Raw genomic sequence first — 21,575 nt, forward strand, 5'->3', positions numbered from 1 at the left:
CAGCAAGGTCCGCCAGCCCTGAGGTAAAATGGAGTCTCCTGCCATCAAGGCAGGTCCCAGCCAGGCTCTTTGTGTCCCCAGGCAAGAGGAGAGAGTATAGAAGTCCCTGGGGGGCTTGGGTGGCAGCAGCCAGGGCCCACAGGGTGGGTTCAGACCCCAGCTGCTGGGCAGTGCCTGAGGCTGAGCCCCTCTGAGGTGGGAGGGTGGCCCTGCAGTGGGGTGCATGCCCGGTCCCACCTCTGCCAAGGCCCTCTGTCACCAGTGACGTCTCAAAACATTGCTTCCCCCCCCCCCCCCCCCCCTCCCATTTCAAAAACAAACAACAAAAAAAAGGGAATTTCTTAACTTGTGGTCATCTCAGAAAGGAGAAGCTCCCACCGAGGGAGTGCTGGGGACGGTGCCCACAAGGAGAGGTGCTCGCTGCTTGAGAGGATCCTTCAGCCGCCTCCCTGCTTCGCGCTGGGGGCACGGTGGTCCCTGGGGACATGGGCCCTGCTCTCCTCCTGCTGCTCACCACAGCTGGCATCTGGCATGGTAGGTCTATTGGCCCACCTCAAAGCCCTCTGGTGTCTCCACATCACTCTGGGGCAGTTTTGTGGTATGGCAAGGGGTCTTCTGGGTGTGCGGTGCGAGTGCTCGGTCCCTCCTGGGGCGAGGATGGGTGGTAGCCTCGGTGGGGATGGGGCAATGCTGAAGTTGGGTTAATGGACACTCAGCTCTTGGTGGTGGAGGGTGAAGCCTGGCTCCCACTCATGTCTACCAAAAGCCTGCCGTAGGCTGGGATGGTCCCTGTTTCTGGAAGTTGCTGCATAAAGTAGCTACTGCTGCTGTGGGCAGGTTCAAGGAACTTTGGTGTGGGTAGGGAGTTGGCAAGAGAACGTGTCTGCTCCATGGCACAGCAGGGAAGGGACACCGGCTTGGCATTTAGTGCAGACTTGGCTGTAGCAGATTTCTGAAGACAATCAAGAGTTTCTGTCACTATAGAGGGATGACAGTGGTTGAAAGAGGGTGTGTTGCTAGTCCGAGCTGGCTCTGGAGCCCAGCGGTGCTGAGGGCTTGCTCTTGGCTGCCTGCAGTGCTGCCAGGGTAAGGCCAAGGGCTGTGGAAAGGTGCATGTAGCGCAGGAAGACCCTCAGCAGTGGGGAGATGGGAAAGGGAAGCTTCCCACTGTTAGGGTCTGGGCAGGGATTAGGAGGAAGGAGAGGTTCAGTGGGGTCTCCTGAGGGAAGCAGTCTCTGAAATAACGCTTTGCCCAAATGGGGCAAGAGCTGGAGGTGCTTGGCCTGCAGGTGAGAGAGTGGGGAAAGTCTGCTGCACCAGTCCTTCCAATGTACCTCATGCCCAGTTGGAGATGTTTGACAACTGCTGTTTTCGTGTGCGGCTGGCACACATGACAGGGTATAGAGCCAGGATGTGGTGGAAACTGACCTCAGGCAGCCAAGGGTAACCAAAGGAACCAAGGGAAAGGTGAATACGCCTGGTTTTTGAGGCTGCGGGGATGGCCAAGAGGCAATAACCCATCAACCTCAAGAAAGAGTCACTAAACCTGTTTTGAGGTTTTCAACCAAACAGACAGAAACCAGTATTACTAATCTTACGTCAAGTGCTGGCAGCCTCTCAGGTCTTTTGTGGCACTTTCTTTCATTTTCCTCTGGAGTTTGCTTGGGGACACAACGAGACTCTGGTGTGAAGTTCCCCCTGAAAGGGGGCAGCGTTGGGGGGAAAGCATTCAGTATGTAACAGATGTAACGGGGAGGCGGTGTCTGAGCCACTCTTGAGCCACTGCAGTGTTTGTATTTTCAGCCCAGGAAATTTGTATCCCTCTTGCTGTTGCACTGCATGGTGTTTCGCTTCAAGTCACATCATTGACGTGCTGAGCAGGCTTTTTCCAGGTCTGCTGTGCTAGGATCTGGATTGTGAAGGCTGCAGGATTTTCAATTTCATACGGTTTTTTTTAAGATAATAGAGGCTAGGCAGGTCTGACAAATCTGCAAGAGATCATAACAATAGCTGATAGGATCTCTCAGAAGGTTTCTCGAGGCACTGAGCACTGCAGGTGACTAGCTGTGACATGCTCATCAGGCCTGTCTGCCATGTCAGGGTGTTAAGACACACATTTGTCCGAGTACCACGCTGTTGGCCATCTGCAGCATGTCAAGGTTGCCCAAAGCAACAGCCTCTAGTCAAGCAAGAGCCTGACTTCCTTCTCATACCTCTTGGATTGCAAGTGCATCTTCTGAGAGTTCCCAGGGTGACGTGGTATGACCAGTCTGATGGGGGCTCTTGCTGGGGGAGTGTCAGGTGCTCAAATCTCAGCTTCAGGTCAAGCAGAGCAAAGAGTTGAAACCTGATCAGCTCACATCTGTGTTCTTGGCCATCTTGAGAGGTCTTCCTGGGTTTCTTTTGTTTTCTTATTGTGGATTAATCTAAACTTTTGAGGTAGAAGCCCCAGGCAGAGATGTGATGAGCACCCTTGTCCCCACTCCTTGCCCCCCTGATACTGTAGGTGATGGCTCTGGTGAAGGTATGTGTCCTCAGAAAAGAAGTTTTTCCTTGCCATCATTGAGAGGAGAGCTCAGGCCTGGTATGGGTCCCTCACGGGGCCGGATCTTAGGCTGGTTATCCCCCAGGATCATGTCAAGGTCCTGATGACTGGATTTTGTGGTAAGATTCTTGATCATCTGTCTTACCAGCCTTCAGGTCTCCTTCCTCACCATTTCCAAACCCTCAGCAGAGGAAAGTATGTTTTGACGGGCATGGAAGAGGCAGGGACAGAGCCTGCAGCTGTAACTAGAGGTCATGGTTACACAACCAAAGTGTGGTAAAACCTTTGGCCAGCAGTTACTGGTAATGCTGCGGAAGCTGCTGGAGAGCAGCAAAGAGACATCCTTGGGCTTCGTGCAAGATTGCACACTGGTCAGCAGGGAGAAAGCCTCCTCCAGCAGCCCTGCTTCCCCATTCTGGAAAGGGACATGCTGGTCTGTCTCATCCCCCAGCACACATGGCGCACATGAAGGTGTGGATGCTTGGGTGACCTTCACCTGGCATTGTCCTGCACTTAGTGGCTCTGCCCTGTCTGTCCTCACTCTGCTTGTGTGGTGGTTGTGCCATTGACAGGAGTCTCCAGTGATAATCTGAAGGCTGCTGGCTTCTGCACTGTTATGGAGAGTACCTATCCTGAGCCTTTTCTGACCATAGCATCTCAGTAGTAACCAGAGTTGATGACAACAAGGATGCAGAGTGACATGACTCTTGTTTTTCTTGTCCTGTTGTGGACAAACCAAGGACCAGTTATAACATGGTCTTTCCCTGAGCCAATCTGAACACAGTTCTGAGTCACGGAGCTTGGCTGCCCCATCAAATGGTGCTGAAACCTTGGATGTGGAGGGATAGCTGAAGTGGAGAGTAGGTGAGGGAAAAGCGTCCAGTGACAGAGTTATAGCAACAGAAATGTGTCAAGCCCTGCTACAAGATGCAGCTTAGCAAAAAGGGAGGAACATTGTACCTCAGACGTGTGGAAAATGTGGTTTTAAAGGATTCTGGGATATCTTTTTCTCTGCTATGGGAATAAATGAGGCTTTTAATCTTTCCACAGAAAGATAGAAGCATCACAAAAAAAACCCCACCCCACAACATGGAGATAAAATGTCAAATATTCCATACTCTGAAGCTCCCTGTCCTCTGTTTCTTCCAACAGGGTTTGAGAGTTGATCCAGGCCTTGTTTGGGTTTCCTCTGGGCAACTATATTGTTGTCATGCACCTGCAATGCTCTCCAGGGTCTTGAGTCTCATTCTTGACCCTTTGTTAAGTGGAGGGAGGCATCAGCTCAGGACCGCTTAAAAGATGCTCTTTGAGTTCTGATGGATGGGCTCTGGTGTTACAGCCCTGAGCACAGCTGGTAGCACAGGACATATGTTGGTACCTTAGACATAGTCTTCCTCACTAAATGAGCTGTGAGCAGGGGTGCATGAGGATAGGTGTGTTCTGCTTCTGCTGGCTGTGTTACAGGGACAGTGTCCAAGGCAGCACCTAGGCACAGATTTGCTTTAAACAGTCTTTGCTACCCATGACCAGAAGTAGCAGCTTTCTCTTCTCCCTGTGACCAGGGCTGCATCATCTGGCCACTGCTCCCCTTCCCTTTGAAGGATATGCAAGTGCAGCTGGACTAGTGGTGCCGTTATAGGGTGCTTTACCCTCTCCTGCTTCCTGAAAAGTTAGAGCTTTTATGTTCATTTGGACAACAAATCTTTCAACTAAAGAGCTCCTGGGAGTCCAGAGCTGTCTACTGCAGAGTTTGAGGCATCGCAAGACCAAACTCAGCCCTTGTTTCTGCTGCTGCCACCCTGGAGGAGCACTGCCTATGGTGACCTTCTCTGCAAAAAGCAACAAATTGGTAAATTGGTCGGCTACCTTTATATTTAGTTTTATTTGAACCTGTGTGTGTGTCCCTTTAAGATGTGTGGATGGGTTAGCAACTGGGAGGAAAAGCAGAAGTGGGAGAATAGCCCTGGAGAGGGGCCGGAGGGGGATGCAGAGCCCCCCGAGCACAGATAGCCATTTGCAATGTGTTTCCTGTCCTCCCCAAAGGCCTGGCGTGGGGGTGGTAGTACCACTTCTTCCCTAGCCCCGCGGCACTGATTCATTTCTCACTTCCCCCCCCCACCCTAAATATAGGTAGTGACTCAAAGAACTCGCTGATGCGGCAAAACAGGAAAAAAAATATTTCCTTCTGACACAAAAGGCTGGACTGGGGACCCTGGTTCCCCTTTATTCAGCCAGCAGAGAAGCCATCTTCAAAGTAAAGATGGCATCAGAAATCCAGCTGCGTTGAACTGCCAGTGTCGGCATGGCCTGGTGTGCTGTATGTACAACTGCAGCTGTGGGCTTTCACGAGCCTTGGTTTCCTACCCCCAAATAGGGATAGTAATGCTGACTCACTTCGTAACATTTTGGTAATATCTGCAAGGAGAATGTACTGTGTGACTGTGGTAAGGCATAAGTAGGTGTCCTTCAAAATCCAGTGCCTGGCACCCAAAAAGCCAAGGGCATGCACTGACCTCCTGCTCTGATCCTTTCAGACATGAAAGAAGCTTTCCGTGTCTGCTGTATCTCATCATAGTGCCATCATACTAACAGAGATTAAATTTAAACTTCACCAAATGGTGTTATGGGCTAACCAAGTTCATATAGTAGCTCCAGCTCTGCCACAAAAGGAAAACCATTGCAAGAAGAGGCAAAACCTGACAGGAAAATTTTCCAGGCCAACATCTGACCTAATTGGCTCCAGATGATTGCTTTTCCTGTCCCAGTGCTCTATGTTCACTTGTGGGGTTTTCTCTCTTCCTGGAAATTCATTCCTTGGAGTATCAGGCCATATTGGTCTGGTGGTATTGGGAATGGCTGGAGTGATATGAACTGAAAAGCTTGTCTGAATCCTAAGCTCAATCTCTTCCTGATGTTGAGCTACTCCATGCTCCAGACTGAAATCCAACAGAGCATCTTTAAGGATCATGTTTGCATCCTCTCTTTTTCTTTTGTAGGCTCAGCGTCCCCCTTGATCAGCCCTGACCTCCCTGCTCTGGTTGTCAACACGGGTGATCCAGTCATCTTGCGCTGCTCAGGAGAGTCTGAAGTTGAATGGAAAAGCCAAAAGGATGCATTCAGCAACCACACCAGCAGCACACTCAGTATTCTCAAGGCCACTTACAGGGATACAGGCACCTATAAGTGTGCTTATGTCAACAGCAGTGACAAGGGCATTGCAACTGTGCATCTGTTTGTGCGAGGTAGACATGCGTTCCTCTTCTGCTGGCACAATGGCCTCCTTTCAGGGAGCACAGCCATCGCTTGGGTCCTTTCTATGGCTGTGGTTGTACATGTGTTTGGGGAGCAGTGTAGGCTCCTAGTGTGGCAGGGGCTCACCCACAAACATGTAAGCCCATGTAAAACCATGCCCATGGCTGGAGCACTAGGGCAGAGTACGCAGCTGCACCTCACGCATATGTGGGAATGGCCTGGACCTCTCCCTCAGTTTACCTTGGCTTCCCTTCCTGAAAAAACAGGGTTGAAAATTTGTTCAATGTTGGAATGAGCACTGAAATGAGAACTGTATTGCCAGCACCCTAGATAAGGGAATCACATGACTTTCATCCTCACAACAGGACCTGAACCCCAAATATTCTTTTACCCCAGAAGTTACACTGTGGTAGCTCCACCACTTGAGTTCACTCCTTTCCTTGTCCTGGAGACACTGTCCTGGACTGGGAAGCTGGAGGTCTGATAAATAAAGCTAACACCTTGGTGAAAAGTTGAGAAGCGAGCATACTTCTCGGCCTCTCTTGCCTATGTACGTTTGTGAGTTGATTGCTGTGCTCCCCTCTAACGCCTTAGCTGGAGCTGGGCTGCTTGTGTGAGTTTTTGGAGGCTGAGTCAGGCAGGCATTGAGCAGGGCTGCCCCAGCGTCGAACTCCCACTGTGCAGTGGTGCTGGAGACTTGCCTTTGCTGGAATGTGTTTCTCAGCTTTGATGCCTTTTCTAATCCTGTTCTCTGGCCTACCTTGTCCCCTCTTTAGATCCTAGTAATGTCTGGTACACCCCAACTTTCCGGATCTTTGTGACCAGAGGCAGTAATGCTGAGCTCCCCTGTCTTATCACGGCCCCTGAGTACGGATCCAGTGTGACACTGACAATGGATGAAACATCTCATCTCTCACCTGGGACCAACTATTCTTTCAGTAATGAGAAAGGAATAACACTATTCAATGTGCAAAGCGAACAGAAGGGCTTTTACCGATGCCAAGCAGTGATAAATGGAAAAATAAAGAAGTCATCAAGAATAAGGCTGATTGTGGAAGAAGGTAAGGGGTTGGGGTTGCTGCTGTCCTCGGGGAGACAGCAATAGCTAAGTTAGTAGGTAGATAAGGAAAAGCTCCTCACCAGTGGCAGGAAAGACCTTATGAACCTGCAATCTTTAAAGGGTATTTGAATTCCATTATGCTCTGGCAAATTGGCTCCTTCAGGTGGGTCTCCATGGGTTCAGCAGTGTCCAAATCTTTGCAGGCGCTATCACAGAAAAGAGTAAAAAGCCAGCCTATCTCCCTGATGTTCTGCAGGTCCTCAGGCTCTGATGCTTGGGTGTAACCATGGCAGAAGGTTCCCCTTCGCTTTCAACCCATAGTGCTGACTGCTGTGCTCTCCCCTGCCTGCACTGCTTCCCATAGACACATGCACAAAAAGGAGGGATGATTGCTAGGGAAGGAGAAGGCTGGGGGTAGAGAGACTGAAGAGGATGGAAAGGAGAAGGTATCTAGGCCCTAGGGAGTCTCCAAAGCACATGGGGTCACTGGACAGCTGACACTGAATCTTTCCCTGCTTGCCTTTATGTAGCACTGGAGAAGCCTGTATCAGTGATGATGGACCCTATAGACCATGTGCGAATTGTGGGTGAACCTTTCCAAGTCACTTGCAGAGTAATTGCTCCATCCCATAAGTATGACATCAGATGGGTGACAACAGCAAAAAACGTAAGTTTTGCAGCTTCAAGGGGTTATAGGGCTTTTCTGGAAACTGAGACACAGGGTGGTAAGAATTGTCCAGACCCAAGTCACCTGCAGCAAAGCCTTGAACTGCCCAACCAAAGCAGCTATTCGAAAAAGCCGTAGAAATCTGAATATGGCCATTCCTTCCTTAGGATGACACAGGGTTAAGAAACACCTGCCCATTGTCAGGACCTTGCTGTAAGAGAGAAGTGAAGTATGTTGTTTCAGCTGAGTTCATTGGGCAGGAGCCACAATACCTACTACGGCAACATCTATCCACCCAGCTCTGCCAGGGCTTATAAGGCAGCAAACAAGTCCAGGACACACAGTTCCCTGGAGAAAAGATGGGTGAAGAAAGGGAACGCGTTTCAAAAACCTGTTGTGCTGACTTTTAACTGCTAGATGGTTAGATAAGGTTTGCTGGAAGTCCTCATTATATCTGATGCCTTTGTTAAGGAGTTGAAATAATACACCTTGTGTGATTAAAACACATCTTGTAAAGCCAGCTTATGGTCAGAAGGCTAACAACAGCTGTAAGCCTAATTGCTCTGGAATATCTGCCCTGAACACCCAGGTTTAATATGCCTCTTGGTCTCCTCACAGATGGCTTTCAGTGGCAGGGGCTCTACAACAAAGCTTAGTAGTCCAGAACAGGAGGGGCTGGGTACAATTGTCGTAAATACTCAGTTCCATCCTCTGCCCTTCCAAGAAAATGCCTAATGTTCCTTCTTTGCCTGACAGGTCAGGAGAACTAAAAAGCCTAGTTTTGAAAATGAGAACTACTTCATCAGCGACATCCTGTCTGTTCCAGCAGTGACCATGGAAGATAGTGGGAAATACACTTGTATAGCTAACAATTCAGCGGGCTTCAGGAATGCCTCGACAATGCTTCAGGTAGTAGGTGAGTGCTTCTCCAAAAGACCAGCAAGGTGTGGGCTGAATCACACCTAGACTTGAGTATTTGTCGCTTCTGCCTCCATCTTGTTGCTAGTGTTGTGGTTGGAAACATCATTCTTGCTTGTGCCTGAAGGCTCACATGAGAACCGTGTTGCTGCTGGGAAAGGAACTGGTGTTCCCTTCACTGTCTTGAGAGGCAGGAGGAAATTTTTTGGATTCTGGATGAAAAATTGGAAAGCTCTTCTCAGTTTCTGTGTGTTTATAAATAGCTGTAAGATAAAAAAAAAGAATGGGCAAGGTTATCCTGAAGACCAGGAAAGGCTGGCTAGAAGGAAGGGCAAGCCACATGAGTAGAGAACGGATCTTTGTCTCATCCAATAACAATCCACATAAAAGGACTCAAGTTTATTATACACTTGCTTGTATCTCAAGACAGAAAATTCATCCTTGCAGCTTCTAGGCTGGTGTTTGCTGATGATCCAAAGCCACTGCATACCATGGCTCAGAAAGAAGGCTTGGTCTGAGTTGTTTCTAAGTGAGAAGCCAGGAGTTTAGCTAAAGGGCCTGTTGTCTATGGACAATCAGAAGATACAGTTTTAGCTTCGTGCATCTCTTTCCCCATGAAAGTTCTCTAAGATTTTCTATCTCTCCTCAGGCAGAGTGTAATCCAAGCTGCCATGACAAAGCAGCAACTTAAAAGCATTCCTTTGGCTACTTAATCTGTGTAAGGCCTCATTCCCTCCTGCGGTCTCCCAGCTGAGCCTGCCTTTTCCAGTAATGGCCCATTTGTGAAGCTGGTATAAGCTTGTTTCAGGTCTCTGGACATGACTGCTGATGGTCATGCTCTCCATCCCGCAGAGAGAGGTTATGTGTTCCTGACCCCAGTGCAAGCCGCCAGCCAGGAGATTGCTTTGGGAGAGAGTCTGGAGCTGCAAGTCCACATCGAGGCTTACCCAAAACTTCTTCACTGGGGCTGGGAGCACACAGATCCCTTGAAGAACTCTGAGACCACCACATCCAAGGGCGTAATGATCTCTGGAAACAACTGGTATGTGCTCTCTCTCTCTTCTACACTGGCCACGACATGTTTCCAACAATGTTTTTTCCTTGTGAGACAAGCAGATCTCATGCTACTGGCTGACAGAAAACTCTCTGGTTTCAAAGAGGGAAACTGTTCTGCCTTTCTTATCTTTCCACTATTATTAACAAGCCACAGTGAGCAGGTCTGATCAGGTTAAGGGGGACACCACCTCTGTCTGACTTGGCAGCTTTCTCTTTAGAAAATGTTGTGGAAGACAGTATTACATTAGTGGTCTGGTTGTTCAAGTTCACACTCTCCTTGCAGGAAGAAATTGCAGAGGTAAATGAACAGTACAAAAAAATCTAATTCCCTTGCTGCTTCTCAGACCTGTCCCATGCCTTGAAGTCTGGAGAGTGTATGTACCAAGGGGCACTGTATGCCCCATGTCAAGAGAAGCCAGAAACATCACTGTGTGGATAAGACCTGATGGAGGGCACAGACCTGCTCCTCCAAAGCCTACAGACAACTGAGGAGAAAAGGAGTCTGAAAGAAAGAGAATAATTCCATTTGTTGGGGAGTTTTGGCAATTCCCCTTTCATTTTCTTAGAAACCAAAAAATAATACACAAGAGGAAGTGCCTCTTGGCAAGCATGATGGTTTTAGGGCAAACTTTCTTGCATCGGGGTCTGAGAAATGGGCGGGGGGCAGAGGGGAGTGGGCACTTGATGAGCTAAGAAATGGGAGGAATAACTCATTCTGCCAAAGGCAGGAGGACCGGCATATTCTGGCCCTTCAAAAGTGATGATTTAGATGTAAAACGCTTCTTTCTGAGCATTCACCCACCTGTAGCCTTTCAGAAATGCTGTGCGCTTGGTGGCAAGAGATCTTTCCTCTAAGAAAGATCAGACCCTCCTTGCTTCCCCTGAAGAAGCAAGCAGCAGGCTCCTCTCGTGGGCTGGGCTTAGTGCTGGGATGTGTTCACCCACTGCAGGGAGCAGGAAGCAACAGCACCTTGCTGAGCTGTGTGAGTGCTTGAGTTTCCTCGGCACAGCTTTCTTCACGGTGGTTACTCTCTCTGTGTGAGCAGGTATAACAACACACTCTTCCTGAACCGCCTGCAGGAAGGAGAGGGAGGTCTCTATACATTTTATGCCCTCAACAACGAGACCAACGCATCAGTTACCTTCAGTATCTCTGTGAAATGTAAGTGCTTGGCTTTGCCCATTCTTTGCTTGCCCTGAGGCTGCTACCCAGCTGGCAGCAAGTAGGGTGCAGTACCCGTGTGCTTCCAGCCCAGCACCCACAGACACACAGCCAGACTGCGTCTGGGACCCAGCCCAAACCTACATCCTGGTGTTTTATTGTTGCACACATGGGAAGTAAATCAGAGCACAAGGAATGTGCTCTTCCTCTGATCATAGCATTCACAGTTTATGTGCCTTCCCCAACAGCTCCTCCAAGGATCTGCAAAATCAAGGTGCCAGCCAATGACTCCAGCATCCTTCAGTGCATGGCCATCGGCTACCCTGCCCCACGCATTGAGTGGTACCAGTGCCCTCTTCACTCTGAGAGGTAAGAAATGCCCAGGAGACTGAGGACCTCCAAGGTGTGCACTTGCCCTTGCGATGCTGTTATTTGCTGAGTAGCACCACGTCGGCTTGCTTACAGGCAATATAGCAGAGTCTGTTCAGTAACATCAACAAGGATGTTGCTCTGCTAAAAAAAGTGGTTCTTAAGGACTGTCTGAGGACAGGGAGCAGGTACTATTCCCTAAGTCGTAAGCTTGAAGAGTTCAACCACCTGTGATTCATGTTTTCCAATGCTTTTCTGAGGAACATGTGGATGATTTGAAGTGCCTTGATGCATGCTGCTGTAGAGCTACATCCTGGCTGGTCCTAGTTGTCTTTCTGGGACCTCCAGCAGGTCTGAGGCTCTGCAGAACACAGGCTTACTGAGCTACAATGTGATGGAACTGGAGCTGCCTGGACAGAGGTTGCTGTGTCTCAGTACCAGCCCCATTCAAGGAGGGAACTGCTGGCAGAAGACAACTGTAGTCATGTGGAGGCAGTTAAGGCCCTGTCTATACAGGACTTCCGTGTTCAGGGAGAGGTCTTTAACCAGGTGGCGAGTAACGTCTCGTAGAGCTGCAGCCCCAGTCCCCTGCGCCTCCTCTCTAGTCTGAGACAGGCACCGATTCATTTATGAGCGACTGTGCTGCAGAGGAATGCTCAGTCTCTCCTGCTTGGTATCTCTGCAGATACAGCGAGGACTATCGGTTGCTATTGAATGACTCCAGTCCCCAGGTGGTGAACGTGTTGCCGTTCCGAGAGGTGGAGGTGGAGAGCGTTGTCCCTTTCCAGGAGCTGGGTGACAATTTCACCTTCTGCTGTGTGGCCATTAACAGAGAGGGAAATGCTTCTGACATGTTTCACTCGCTCACCATCACCAGTAAGATACAAACTGATAGCTTGGCAGAGTGGGGGAGAATCTGGGGACTTTTGAGGGCCCATTTTCCTATATGTGTATATCTTTAGTGTATTGCAAGAGAGGCGGAATAGGTTCCACAAGCTCGCTATCCTCACAGGAGGTGGGAAGCTTTGGCATTTGCCGGTCCTAGGAGCTATGTGGGAATTTCTGGCTGGGTGTAGCCTGGTGCCAAAGGCTGAGCTGTGCCACGAAGACTTACAACTGCAGGGTGTAGCTCCAGGTTGCAGCACAGTCAGCTGTCTATCAGCCCACTGGAGCCCAGGAACTGCATCTTTTGATGGGACTGTTCTTGCTGCACATATCTTGGTCACCTGGTGCTGTTTGTGTGGAACTGGGGTTCACAGAGGAAACTGTTGCAGCCTTGAGTCAAGAATTTCCCTCAGTTCCCAGCAGCTCTTTTGAGTGTCTGAGGCCAGTGCTGGGTTATATTGCGTACAGGGGAAGCCTAAGTGAACAGCTAGGCAAAATGCTCCCAGAGATGGGATTGAAACATGAGTGTTTTACTCATCCGCATTTTTTTGTTCCTCTAGGAAGTGTCATGGCCCCCCCAAACAAGTTCTTCAGCCCCATTCTCTCCACCTGCATAGGCACATCGGTCCTGCTGCTACTGCTCCTCCTCTTCCTCCTCTACAAGTACAACCAGGTCAGATTCCCTGCTGCATAGCAAGGGCTGCAAGGGCTGCCCAGCCTCAGAGACCACAGGGCCTCAGCTGGCAGCCATAGGCAGGGAACGTTCAGCTTGGAGGTACCAGGCAAGCTACTTCCATCTCCATTGCCTCCCAACTTTGCCCAGGGGTTTGCTGCCGCAGGACAAGGCTCACACATCAAATCTGGTGTTAACACCTCTCCCACTCCGGTCCCTCAGTCTTGTAGCCCCGAGGTCAATGAGGATATTCCTTGGTGTCAGACAAAGGTGCTCTCACTCTGTGCTGTCAGTTGTCAGTGAATCCACAGACTGAATTAAGGAGGGAAAAAAAAGTGGTTTGTAGCTTGCATCTACTTTTTATTTTCCTCCCTACTTTATAAAAAAAAAGTCTTTATGGGGAAACAGGATGATGTTAGAAGGCGTTTGTCTCCAGGAAGACTTGGTCACAATTTTTATGCAAGAACTTGCCCCATTTTCTCTGCAAGACTCATTTTCAGCATTTGGTTGGATTCCTACTTAGTTGTTTCTATAAACTGTATCAATTAGTAGCCACCTCTGCTTCATCAGTGGGTGAAAATCTCCTGGTTTTCAGCTCTCCCTTTTGGCACTTTTCCTTTGACAGCCCATCAAGGCAGCAAATTTTGCAGCAAAGTTCTTGTGCTAGTTGTCAGAAGATCCAGCAGAGTGCTCTCCCAGGCAAGCACCTACTGCTTCACAGGCAGAGCTGTCTTTAGCCAGTAGTCCAGAGACAGAGAGAGAGAAGGGTGGATTGTTTTGTAAGCACAGCTCTGAAGAAATAGCTTTTGGGAAGGTCTTGCAAGCCCAAGAGAAGCAGGACGTGTTTATAAATAATATTACCTGCTTCAGCCATGGGCTTCTTAAGCCGTAGCTGATTGCTGCAGTGCCAGGTGAATTGTGGAGCAGAAAGAAGCAATGCTCACCCTCTGGGAGCAGGCCACAGCATGTAAACTGAGTGCATGTGGCATGAGGGACCTCCACCAGAAACTGTACTGCTTGGTGCAACCTGTCTGGGCCTTTTTCAACAGCCTGCATGGGCATGGATATTCAAATCTCAGGCAAATTAAAAAGAAACAGTGGTGGGGGGAAAACAAACAGATGCTTTGCATCAAAACTGCGGATCTGTTTGCCTCAGTTATGGTCCCTCATGCCTGTGCAAACCCAGCTTTGAGCATTTACTCATATGCTGCATCCTTCTCTGCAGCTCTCCAGGCGAAGTGGTGAGGAGAAGCATTTCAGTACACACCTCCCAGTAGCTGGGGCACAAGGTGATTCATCACAGCAGTGGCCATTCCACCCATCCTTCCCTGCGTCTGCCTTCATAGACCTGAGACTACCTTTGCCCTGCTGGGGTGCAGGTCCTTGCCTGTCTCCTCGTACAGGAGCTAAGGCCACATGCAGTATTCTCGTACGCAGCTATTTCACCGCCTTTCTCTGTATTTGTGCCTCCAGCTGGCTCCCTAGCCCTCTCAATGTGAATGACAGCACCCAGCACAAACTGGCAACTGCCTCTGTTCACAGGCTCCAGCACTGCTTCTCTCTGCCTTGCCTGGCTACTTCTGCCCTGCAATTCGTGGAAAAGAGAAGAAATTCTTACTTCTCTTTCTCCATTTATTTTTTTCCCCATAAGGGAAGCAGGGCTGGGCCAGCTCCACTGTTCTGCTACGCTCAGCAACCCAGGGTACCAAGGAGGCACAGTGGGGACATCGTCTTCCAGCACCAGCTGGGCACTGTCAGCTACTTGTCTGGTGCGATGTGCTGGCTCTGCCAGGCCAAGTGAGGGCAACGCGCTACTTCTAAACAAAAGAGGCATGAGACCCTCCTCGAGTCATGGGTGATGGTTTGGAGGGACTTCGTAAGAGCAAAAGGACTGGGCTGTACAGACAAAGTCCCCCTCTTTCAATCCAGGTTCAAAGCAAGAAATATTTGGTGGGCTGAAATCTAAGTCTTCCCTCTGTGCCTGTGGGGTGAGAGCTAGAGTGCACGCTGGGCCTGGGGAACCCTCAGGACTTGAGGAACGTTGGATAACTGGACTCTCCTCCTTACAGAAACCCAAGTACCAGGTGCGGTGGAAGATCATTGAGGCCTGTGAAGGGAATAACTACATCTTTATTGATCCCACTCAGCTGCCATACAATGAAAAATGGGAGTTTCCCAGGAATAACCTCCAGTTTGGTAAGGAACCTTCCTTGCTGCTTGCCTGGTGGTGTGCAGCTCACCGCAGAGCTGAAATGCTCCAAAACACAGAGCCAAAGCAACTGGGCAATATCCAGAGCTGCATTCAGACATTTCAGTAATATCCTTAATTAGGTCTTGCTGTCCTCTTCCACACAAGCTGGTAAATGTTGGGGTACAACCTGCTCCAGCCTTCCATTGCTCTGAGGAAGGTTGAAAGGATCATGTCCCTCCTCTTGTGGGTCATTCCTAATGCACAGAGCTAGTAAGCCCATGTTTGAACATGGCCTCTTTGCTCACAGTAGAGCTCCCCTCAGATGTTAACCAGCTCCTAAGCAAGGGATGTGTCATCTTGTCTGGGCTTAGCAGGAATCCCCACCCAGCAGACATCCTCCCGCATGCAGGTGCATGCAGGACAACTGCTCACTCTTTTTCTGTAAAGCATTTTTATAAGCATACTTTTTTTCCCTCTGCAGGAAAAACTCTTGGAGCAGGAGCCTTTGGAAAAGTTGTAGAAGCCACCGCTTTTGGGCTGGGCAAAGAGGATTCAGTCCTCAAAGTGGCTGTGAAGATGCTAAAGTGTAAGCCCACAGCAATTTGCAAAGTTTGAAATCCCCCAAGCTCCTTTGGGCAGGATGTAATGCATGTTTACCACATGTGTCGGTGCTCCCAGGCTGCAACATCTACTTTTAGATGTTTCTGTGACAAGTACTAGGTGCTGGAATCATGCTGCTGTCATTTTTGTGGACACATGTGGCCAGAGGCACAGAGGACACAATTTTCTTTCTGAGTGTGTCTCCTCCTTTTGTTCCATATCTCTGTCTGCACCTTTTTCTGTCCTCACACTTAATCTCTTCTATGTCCCTCCCTCTCTCCTTCACACAGCCCTTCTCCTCTTGCAGCATCAGCAGACACAGATGAGCAGGAGGCTCTCATGTCTGAGCTGAAGATCATGAGTCATTTGGGACACCATGAGAACATCGTTAACCTGCTGGGAGCATGTACCTATGGAGGTAGGATCCCCCAGTCCTCCTTCCCCCATGGACCCCTCCCATGGCCTGCTCTGAGGCTCTTTCTTACTTCTCCTCAGTCTCACAACAGAGACAGCTGATGAGATTGGTGGTCTTTTTTTGAACCTAGAGCTTTGCAAGGGCCTGTGGGCTGGCCGTTTCCAGATATGCTTATGTGGAGTATGGGTTCTGCGGCCCCTCCCAGGGAAAGCGATCTTCAGGGCAGGTCACAGCATCATTTCTTAATGAACCCCTTCTGCCTCTCTCCCAGGCCCAATCCTTGTCATCACTGAGTACTGTCGCTATGGAGATCTGCTGAATTTTCTGCGGAAGAAGGCTGAATACATCATTATCCAGGATTCTGCCCTGGACACCTCTTTAGACAGTGCTGCTGATTACAAAAACATTGACCTAGAGAAAAAATACATCCGCAGGTAGGAGCAGAGCTCGGGTGGCCACAGGACTGAGCAATGCAGGGAGGGCCTGGGTACCTGCTGGGCAAAGTGTGCAAAGAGCTGTTCTGGAGAGATATTAAAGCCAAGGGTCTGGGGACTTGGGGAACACCAGGCTGTAAAAACCAGTGGGGTTGCCTTTGTTTAGATTCAGTTACCTCTCCGAGTTTTTCAGTCTTTGACAAGTGTTGAATATCCCACAATAAATCCAGGTTTCAGTCCAGTCTTCCCTTCCACAATCTAAATTGTTGGGCACGTGGCTTTTGTAGGACAAGAAGCTGAGTGCTCCCCATCAGCCACGGGCAGTCCCTTGACAAAAGGGGAGCAGTACTTGGAGCTCCATACCACAGGGCACCTAGGTCCCCTTTTCAAATCAGCCTCAACGCAGACTTTCCCTTTGCCCTTAAGCCCTAGCTCAGCCACTTCCTGCAGGCAGGGATGTGGTTTCTTCTCTCAGTGGGTGTGGAGAAAGGCAGAAGGTACTACTGGAGGGTTGCTAACAGGCTGCCTCCATCTCTGTTACTTCTGACTCAGTGACAGTGGCTTTTCGAGCCAGGGTTTGGAAACATATGTTGAAATGAAGCCTGTGTCATCATCATCATCTTCGGCGTCATCAGATTCTGCGCAAGCTAGGGGTGAGTTAAAGGCTCATTTCTGTGTTTCCATGATTTCTTTATTCTGGCCATCCTGTCTGGTTTAGCTCTGGGGATCCATGATATAGCATACCTTGCATTACTCCACAGGTTTGCAGCAACTCTAAAACTTTGCTTTGAATTTCAGGGAAAAGCTCGGAGGAAGAAGATGAAACCAGGGAGGACCTCTGTCCCCTCAGTCTCTCTGACCTGCTACAGTTCTCCAGCCAGGTGGCCCAGGGCATGGCATTCCTCGCATCAAAGAACGTGAGTGCCAAGAGGACAACTGCCCTCAGCACCCCAACTGGGAAACACCACTCCAGCCAGCAGGCACCAGCCATCCCCATCTGCATGAGGCTCAGGATGTTTTTGGATGGGGTGGCCAAGCTCAAGCAAGTTGCTGCTGGAAATGGGCCCCTTTGCTCTGTTCATGGGGTTCAGACATGCTGAGCCATGGTGACTGGTGTTCCCTTCAGAGCATGTGTCTCCCACGGGCTCCAGACAGGCCATAGCAGCAGGGCAGTGCTATGGGGGGGTAACTCAGGGCTGTGCATTGTGCTAGTCTCAACATTTTCTCCCCAGCTTTCACATGAGGTCAGGAACTTCGATGTGAAGCTTTCTCGCATTGACAGCTTCTCCACTGCCCCAGGGACAAGGAACTGAAAGCGGCTGTTGAGCTGTCTGCCAGAGCTGGCTCCACTTAAGAGTATCACAGATTAACTGTACGACACTGTATCCTCATCTCCGAAACAGTCAACAGCCCCTGGTTCTCAGCCTCCTCCCCTGGGGAAGATGACAGCCCCATGTGATTGAAGGACATGGCATGAAATGTCACATCTTAGCATTGCAAATGAAGTTGAAAGAGCCCATACTCCTCCTATGTGACACAGTGCCTCTTACAGGGGCTTTTCAAGCAGTACACGTCCCCCTTGTCCCTATAAGTGTTGTTTCAGTGACACGCCTGGGCTATAGGGAATTAGTTGGGACTGCTGGCGCATGTTGGCTGGATCTCAGTTGTGCTTCTTTCTCCCCAGTGCATCCACCGTGACTTAGCAGCCAGGAACGTGCTTATATCAGATGGACGGGTAGCCAAGATCTGTGACTTTGGCCTGGCCCGTGATATCATGAATGACTCGAATTATGTTGTAAAAGGAAATGTAAGTAATTGAAACGGGGACAAAAGAGGGTGCAAGGGTAGGGGCTGGGTGGAGCACAAAGGACAGGGTGGCGCAGCCTGCAGTACTTTCTGCCCTTCCAGGCCCGCCTGCCCGTGAAATGGATGGCCCCAGAGAGCATCTTTGACTGCATTTACACAGTGCAGAGCGATGTGTGGTCTTACGGCATCCTCCTCTGGGAGATCTTCTCCCTTGGTAAGAAAGAAGCAAGTTTGCAACCATCTTTTGCTTTCCATGGCTTACCACTGCCCTAATACTTCTGCAGAAAAGTTTCCAAGAAAGGAGGGTTGACAAAAATCTAGGTTTTACCACAGCCTTAAAACACTGTGTTATGCTTCCAGAGGGATCATTAAAAACAAAGAATCCTGGCTAATTGGCTCTAACTCAGAACTCCCTGAGGAGCAGCGCTGGCTCAGGCGATGCCCCAGGCTGCCTCTTCCCATCCTGTAAGGCTGGAGCAACCCCGTAAGCCGCTGATCTGAGAGCCACCTCTGCTCCTGTCGCCGTCACAGGTAAAAGCCCGTATCCAGGCATGGTGGTGAACAGCAAGTTCTACCGCATGGTGAAGCAGGGGTACCAGATGGCCAGGCCTGACTTCGCTCCCTTGGAAATGTGAGTGGATGCGCCAAGGTGCATGCAATGGGTGACAGGGTGGCTGGAACCACTTTGTGGGCAGGCAGGGAGATGGCCCAGGGACCCCGGTCACAGGGCTGCCTGCTGGTCCTGGGTGCCTCTGCCCTTGAGGTTCAGGTTGGATCCTACCAGGCTGCTCCTTGTCCCCCTAGGAAAGCAGGACCTGGGGCAGTCTGTTACGATGCTCTGTCCACTATTTCCTCCGTTTATGGACATGAAGATGGGAGAGCTCATGTTAGATGTCTACATTCCTGAACTCTGTAGGGGTTTTTCTTTTTTTTCAGTCAGCTACTTTTGACTCTAGGACTATGAGAAGACAGGCCTGAGCAGCTTACAGCAGGACAATGAGTTTAAGCTTAAAGAAAAAAGTACTGGAGGCACAAGCACAAAACTTGATAATTAGTTTGCTTCATCTGCTTCTGTGCTCACCTTTTGCTAGAGTACTACACATGCACCAACCGTGGGTTTTACAGGCAGGGCCTGGGGGTGCAGACCCTGAAGCAGCTTTCAGCAGTGCCATGTAACTGCCCTGCCCCTGTTGGCCCCGCAGGTACAGCATCATGCAGGCGTGCTGGAGCCTGGAGCCCACCCAGAGACCTACCTTTGACCAGATCAGCTGCTTCATCCAGAAAGAGCTGGAGACGCAGAAGGAGCAGGTGAGAATCTATGGAGAGAAGGGGGAAGGGACAGGTGCTTTCCCCCTACATGAACATAGCTCCTGGGCAACTTTCCTGGTGATGACCCTTACCTTTAACTGATGGGAGCAGCTTAGTCTTGGTGGGAAGTGCAGAGAGGCATCTACCTTCCCCATGCTGAACAGTTAAGTCACTCCCCACTGTGACCAAAGGAGGGTAGATGAAGAAATGCAGCTGCTTTGGAGCAGCCCCTGCGGGCAGCAGTATGGCCAGCGATACAAGTACCAGTGCAGCAGCCCTGCCCCGCTCCCCTGGATTTGGGGTGCAGCCGGACAAAAGGTGCGCTGGCTTGGGACCAGCTGTCTGCAGGCTAGCCCTGCCCTGTGGGCACAGCAAAGGGCAGCGTGAGTTAGCGTCCCCAGCTGCTTGTCTGTGCAGAAACAGATGTTGTACACCACTGGAGGGACTGAAACACACCTGAGGTGGGATGGGGTTGTGTTCCTTTTTTTGCTTTCAAGGACTACACCAACCTGCCCTCCACTGCTGAGGAAGACAGTGGCTGCGATACCTCTGGCTGCTGTGAGGAGTCCTGCGAGCAAGAGGAGAGTGGCCAGCCCCTTCTTAAGAGCAACAACTATCAGTTCTGTTAGCTGGTACCACCACCCCAGGGTAGATCCCAGTCCTCCCAGTTCTGCAGAGTGCACAGTTCTGCCCTGCCCTAGGACACAGGTGCCTCCTGCTTTGGCCCTCCTCTCTGTGATTTCCGAAATACAAGTGTTACCACCTCCCCTCGCTGAAAGGACAGTGCTGGAGTGACTCAAAACCAAGACGCACCATGGGGTCCCCAAGGTCTTACCACAAGCATAGCATAGAGTTGTTAGGACGGTAACATGCTCCATCTCTACAAGGTACAGAGAGCCCCCAAGGAGGCTGTGGAGAGTTTGGGTTTTGTAGGTTGGTGGGGTTTTTTTTTTCAAATACTAGTTGTAGCCAAGTAAGCAGTTTCCAAAAGTCACTCACATGACTAAACCCCTGTGTTTTATGAGCATGTCCTGAACTAAGTCCTGAAGCTGGAACTGCTCATGCAGCAGCCCTCTTTCTTGGTGCTCTCTTCCCTTTGTCAGTCTGACCCTGGATGTTGCAGAGTGAGTGTTCAGATACAGGTAAACCCCCTACTCGGCATTAAATATGCATTAGCCTGTGTTTCCTCATGCAATCTACCTCTCTGCAGATGATGCTTCTGCAGGGAGTGTTTTGTGAAGCTCGGGGAGACAACCCCGGAGTTATGTGAACTTGTGCCCCAGTAACAGGACAGAGGGACAGCTGTCTCTCAGGTAGAACACAGAAGTAACCAGTGCCCTTCCACAAGAGCACTGGACACAACCCAATCCAGGAAAGAATGGCAGCTTAAACAGATCTGGAAATGATCAACATAACACATCCTACAAAACTTCTGAATTATTAAACATGTAGCAATCACTGCCTTTGTCATGATTACAGACATGTTCTTGTACATATCTTCCTGAGTGTATTTTTAATAGTACAGCTATTGTTTTTTCCCATAAGCTGGAGCCTAATGCCCTTAAACTTGTTTCTTGTCTAGCTCTTGGTTTAGTTTACTAATGCCACAGCTACCTGGTCCTGTGTAGCCATCAGAAGTAGCTAAGTAACCTTCTTAGCTTCACCTTATTCCATAGGCAAAGGATCAGTATTCCAGGTACAAGCACTGACAGGGCTCAGGCAAACTACAAGACAGAACTCCTGTATCACAGGTGGCATTTGTCATACTGTGAGCAATTATATCATGAGCCACTTCTGATTATATTAAACCTGGTTTTATGCTAACACCAATTCATTCCTCTTTACTAAGTAAAAAGCTAATGTATTTGTATCTGTCAGCGTTATAAAGAATAAGATGTTTAACAAAGTAAGCTTCTTCCAGGGCTTTAAGGATTGTTCTCAGGGGGGAACAGATCAGAGCACAAGTGATGCACTGGTCCATCCTCTCACACCCTCCAGCTCTGCTCCAATTCCTCAGACACATTTCTCATTACCAGTTCTCAAAACCATTCAATCTCGTGTAATGCAGAAACTTAATAAAAGCAAGGTTTTAAAGCGCTGGGCTCTGTGTGGCCTGTGTGTAATTGGAGAAAAAAAATGAAGTAGTCCCTGTTGCACATGGATGTAATGGGGGAGCAATTTCAATTGTGATGACGTGACAACAGTCACTGCATTTGAGATGGGCATGTGGCAGC

General features: G+C 49.7%; 1 protein-coding gene across 1 annotated transcript; it reads left to right on the forward strand.

The window, feature by feature from the left end:
* Window positions 1-350: 350 nt before the first annotated feature.
* CSF1R (colony stimulating factor 1 receptor) lies at window positions 351-21,439 on the forward strand. The gene is made up of 21 exons (XM_055717973.1): window positions 351-534; window positions 5,542-5,787; window positions 6,574-6,858; window positions 7,388-7,524; window positions 8,281-8,440; window positions 9,295-9,484; window positions 10,545-10,660; window positions 10,909-11,029; window positions 11,715-11,905; window positions 12,475-12,587; window positions 14,657-14,783; window positions 15,260-15,364; window positions 15,686-15,796; window positions 16,065-16,227; window positions 16,780-16,880; window positions 17,026-17,144; window positions 17,912-18,034; window positions 18,136-18,247; window positions 18,565-18,664; window positions 19,236-19,341; window positions 19,839-21,439. Exons 1-21 carry the CDS (start codon window positions 486-488, stop codon window positions 19,968-19,970), a joined length of 2,907 nt encoding a protein of 968 aa, XP_055573948.1. The 5' UTR covers window positions 351-485; the 3' UTR covers window positions 19,971-21,439.
* The last annotated feature ends 136 nt before the right edge of the window (window positions 21,440-21,575 follow it).

Source organism: Falco cherrug, chromosome 8 (genome assembly GCF_023634085.1).
Source record: "Falco cherrug isolate bFalChe1 chromosome 8, bFalChe1.pri, whole genome shotgun sequence".
NCBI classification, from domain to species: domain Eukaryota; kingdom Metazoa; phylum Chordata; class Aves; order Falconiformes; family Falconidae; genus Falco; species Falco cherrug.